Source organism: Phytophthora infestans, genomic scaffold (genome assembly GCF_000142945.1).
Source record: "Phytophthora infestans T30-4 supercont1.15 genomic scaffold, whole genome shotgun sequence".
In the NCBI taxonomy this organism is placed as follows: domain Eukaryota; phylum Oomycota; class Peronosporomycetes; order Peronosporales; family Peronosporaceae; genus Phytophthora; species Phytophthora infestans.
Window position 1 is genome coordinate 668,218 of NW_003303744.1, and position 4,623 is coordinate 672,840.

Below are 4,623 nucleotides of genomic sequence, written 5' to 3' on the forward strand. Positions count from 1 at the left end.
AAAAAGTTAGCTTTATTAGAGAAGGAGATAATACTTTGCACCTATAATGCGTTTTGATGTATTCACCACGTGATATGCTACTTTTTCGCCCAGCTAGCTTTTTTAAATTAAGCTAGCCGGGCTCCTATTCATTGTTAGAATACGGGACATATCACGCGCCCTGACGAGATGATAGTGCAGGGAAATCGTGATTACGGAAGTACTAACAAGCCATTCCTTTATGGGGCGGTGAAAGCTTCATTGCATATCTCCACCCAGATTGTTTATTTGGCGTTTCTTACAGCGGCTTCTGATATGATGTAAAAAAATAGCTAATAAAAAACATTCTTTTAATGCTTATTTGTTTTGTTTATTCACCGTTCCGAGTTCTGTTTAAGCTACTGTACGCTTCGTATTTCATCACGTAAGCACTTTGAATTTTGTTAGTACAGCTGATTTGCTGCATGATGCCGCGGGAGATGGGGCCACACGTCCAGTCTTGCGGCAAGCGGAACCAAGTTGCGGATCCATTAATGCTGAACGTCATTTCTCATTTATCGCTCTAGAGCTTACGAGAAACAAGCCCAAGCCTAGCTGCAGATTCCGTCACTCATGCATCTCCGTTTCGTGCTACTGACGATTGTCGCCACTCTTGTAGCGACATGTTGTAGCGAGGCTCGCTCGCTCCGGCAAGGGGCCTCCACGAAAACGACCGGTTTGGCCTCCGAACATGATCCAGAGTCGGAGGAGAGGGTGTTTAGAGTCCGCGACGTTGCATCTGGAGCTATCACAAAAGCTGAAAGCGCACCTCTCAAGACGTCGAAGTGGGATAAAGTCCTCAGCAAGTTGGCCAAGCAAATGCTTCCGGGTGCGAACGAGTACAAATTGGTGTACAATAACGGTCGGTGGAAGCCGGAGTATTACTTCTGAGTTTCGCCAGTCCTTAGAATGGCGGTGCTCATACCTGTACATGCACTAAAAAGCACATACAAATCAAATTGAGAGCCACTTGTCATCACTCTTAATGCTTGCACCAGAATTCGTTACTACGGTATTTGTCAACAACTACTATAATAATCGACAACAACGCTATTGTTAAGTTTTAGAATAAGTTCTGAGCACTTTCCTAATATTTTTTTTTTTAATTACCGTGAGGCGGAAACTACTACCCTTCAGGCGTCAAACAAAATGTTGCGACTATCATAGCTATAAGCAATGTTGCTCGATCACTGTCCCTTTAATCGTTCGTCTCGATGAGCCCAAATCGGCGACGTTGCTGCTGAAGAACTACGGAGACCTCATGACACAGGAAGGCCATACCACCGCCTTCACAGGTCGATTTGACCACAACTGGATTTGCTTTCAATACTGCACGTCACGTACCAACTCATCGGCCAGGTCAACGGGAAAACCCACCAATACCATGAACTTCAACAGCTTCTTCGTCGCTATGATGCCCGTCCTCGGTGCTGCCACCGCCGCCACCGCCGACCAACCTGTCGTCAAAACCCCAGCCGAAGCATTCGAACTAGTTGAAGCGTCCACACTACCCGACGGCGTCACGTTCACAGGGGTGACGGAGAAGATCGATCCTCCTGCGAATGCCGCTGCAATGATCAAAAAGGAGGCCCATGACGACAAGGATGACGAGAAGGAGCAATACGGATGGGGGCTCGGTGGAGGCATAGTTTTTAGTTTTGGTGAGGTTACATTGATGTCACTTAGTTAGACTAACGACTTCCTATGCCCGTCTAAGTGGAGACATAGGTGGTCTTGGCAGCTGGGAACTCGGTGGCTGGGGTGGCTGGGGCGGTTGGGGTGGCTATGGACCCCACCGCTTCGGATTCATGTGCGGCGGTGTCCCTGGCTGGGCCTATCCGTTGGGATACTGAAAACAGGTTTGGTGCGGGTCTGTACAGCGGCGGGTGCGGTCTTGGCATTCCTTTCGCTGGTCTCTACTACTGTTAGTTCTTTGAGCTGTGGGCCTACGGAGTTAACACCTTAACAAAATAGTAGTGTGCTGGCGTTCCTACTACCAAAATTTGCTTCGTCTACGACTTCGAATGAACAGGTTATCTTTTTTCATGGGCTTTGAGCACCTTTCGAGGTTACACGTACAAATTCATCAGTATTATCGTTGTTAACGACGAAGGGCTCAACGTTAAGGCAAATTAAGTTTTGAATGAAGAGACTGCCAACCATTAAGTGTAACCAGATTACATATATATAGAAATTTTGTAGTGATTGAAAACATTTAGATAAGTACTGCTTCAAACATATTTTTTAGCAGTGTTATATTCCCAATAGGAGCTCTGTACAAATATCAACTTGCGATTTGAACTGCATGCGAGGGATAATTGCAATACAGTACATTATTGCAGCGATCTAGAATATCGTCGAGGCTGCGCTGCAGAGTCCTTCCAAGCAAAAGCTGATGGCATGAGAGAGGGGAGGGGGGCGCCAACTCTTAGACTTTGAAAAAGGGTTCCCGGGCCCTTCAACAACCCCATCCGAACCCTTTTCCGGGTGTATTACGTGAACAACTTACTTTTGCGCGCTGTGGTACACTCTCTTGGATTACGCGTTTTGTGCTCGACTATGCAGACTCTTCCGATGTGTGATAGTGTTGTACGTGTTCTGCGCATGGTGGTAATTATTTTTTGATTATGCGCGTTGCCGATTGTCCAAAGGTTTCACAATCGTCGCGTGCATGTCCATTGTGTTTTTCTACCTGTACATAAATCTTAACTAAGCCCTTGGTCCAAGGAGTGTTGAGTTCCCTGCGATAATCCACAATAAATTACAGGTGCAGGTATTGATACATGTTTTATTATAATACATGTGCACCATTTCTAAATCAAATCGAGTATTTCCCAGATCAGCAACAGTACAGCCGATCTTAGCCGGCACGAAAAAGTTAGCTTTATTAGAGAAGGAGATAATACTTTGCACCTATAATGCGTTTTGATGTATTCACCACGTGATATGCTACTTTTTCGCCCAGCTAGCTTTTTTAAATTAAGCTAGCCGGGCTCCTATTCACTGTTAGAATACGGGACATATCACGCGCCCTGACGAGATGATAGTGCAGGGAAATCGTGATCACGGAAGTACTAACAAGCCATTCCTTTATGGGGCGGTGAAAGCTTCATTGCATATCTCCACCCAGATTGTTTATTTGGCGTTTCTTACAGCGGCTTCTGATATGATGTAAAAAAAATAGCTAATAAAAAACATTCTTTTAATGCTTATTTGTTTTGTTTATTCACCGTTCCGAGTTCTGTTTAAGCTACTGTACGCTTCGTATTTCATCACGTAAGCACTTTGAATTTTGTTAGTACAGCTGATTTGCTGCATGATGCCGCGGGAGATGGGGCCACACGTCCAGTCTTGCGGCAAGCGGAACCAAGTTGCGGATCCATTAATGCTGAACGTCATTTCTCATTTATCGCTCTAGAGCTTACGAGAAACAAGCCCAAGCCTAGCTGCAGATTCCGTCACTCATGCATCTCCGTTTCGTGCTACTGACGATTGTCGCCACTCTTGTAGCGACATGTTGTAGCGAGGCTCGCTCGCTCCGGCAAGGGGCCTCCACGAAAACGACCGGTTTGGCCTCCGAACATGATCCAGAGTCGGAGGAGAGGGTGTTTAGAGTCCGCGACGTTGCATCTGGAGCTATCACAAAAGCTGAAAGCGCACCTCTCAAGACGTCGAAGTGGGATAAAGTCCTCAGCAAGTTGGCCAAGAAAATGCTTCCGGGTGCGAACGAGTACAAATTGGTGTACAATAACGGTCGGTGGAAGCCGGAGTATTACTTCTGAGTTTCGCCAGTCCTTAGAATGGCGGTGCTCATACATGTACATGCACTAAAAAGCACATACAAATCAAATTGAGAGCCACTTGTCATCACTCTTAATGCTTGCACCAGAATTCGTTACTACGGTATTTGTCAACAACTACTATAATAATCGACAACAACGCTATTGTTAAGTTTTAGAATAAGTTCTGAGCACTTTCCTAATATTTGTTTTTTTTTAATTACCGTGAGGCGGAAACTACTACCCTTCAGGCGTCAAACAAAATGTTGCGACTATCATACCTATAAGCAATGTTGCTCGATCACTGTCCCTTTAATCGTTCGTCTCGATGAGCCCAAATCGGCGACGTTGCTGCTTAAGAACTACGGAGACCTAATGACACACGAAGGCCATACCCCCGCCTTCACAGGTCGATTTGACCACAACTGGATTTGCTTTCAATACTGCACGTCACGTACCAACTCATCCGCCAGGTCAACGGGAAAACCCACCAATACCATGAACTTCAACAGCTTCTTCGTCGCTATGATGCCCGTCCTCGGTGCTGCCACCGCCGCCACCGCCGACCAACCTGTCGTCAAAACCCCAGCCGAAGCATTCGAACTAGTTGAAGCGTCCACACTACCCGACGGCGTCACGTTCACAGGGGTGACGGAGAAGATCGATCCTCCTGCGAATGCCGCTGCAATGATCAAAAAGGAGCCCATGACGACAAGGATGACAACGACAACAAAATTAGTTTTCATTTTTTATTAAAAATATTGTTTTGTGAAAATTCAATGTAGAGCAATGCTGATTTAGTGTAAATCAATTTTTTAAACGTGCC

At 45.8% G+C, this 4,623-nt stretch overlaps 2 protein-coding genes across 2 annotated transcripts; both read left to right on the forward strand.

Annotated features, from left to right (window-relative positions):
• Positions 1-591: 591 nt before the first annotated feature.
• Positions 592-909, forward strand: PITG_09498 (secreted RxLR effector peptide protein, putative; the record flags this gene model as incomplete). Its single annotated transcript, XM_002903099.1, has 1 exon — positions 592-909. One exon carries the CDS (start codon positions 592-594, stop codon positions 907-909), a length of 318 nt encoding a protein of 105 aa, XP_002903145.1.
• Positions 910-3,482: 2,573 nt separating this feature from the next.
• Positions 3,483-3,800, forward strand: PITG_09499 (secreted RxLR effector peptide protein, putative; the record flags this gene model as incomplete). The annotated part of the gene is made up of 1 exon (XM_002903100.1): positions 3,483-3,800. The coding sequence occupies one exon, from the start codon at positions 3,483-3,485 to the stop codon at positions 3,798-3,800; it is 318 nt and encodes a 105-aa protein (XP_002903146.1).
• Between the last annotated feature and the right edge of the window lie 823 nt (positions 3,801-4,623).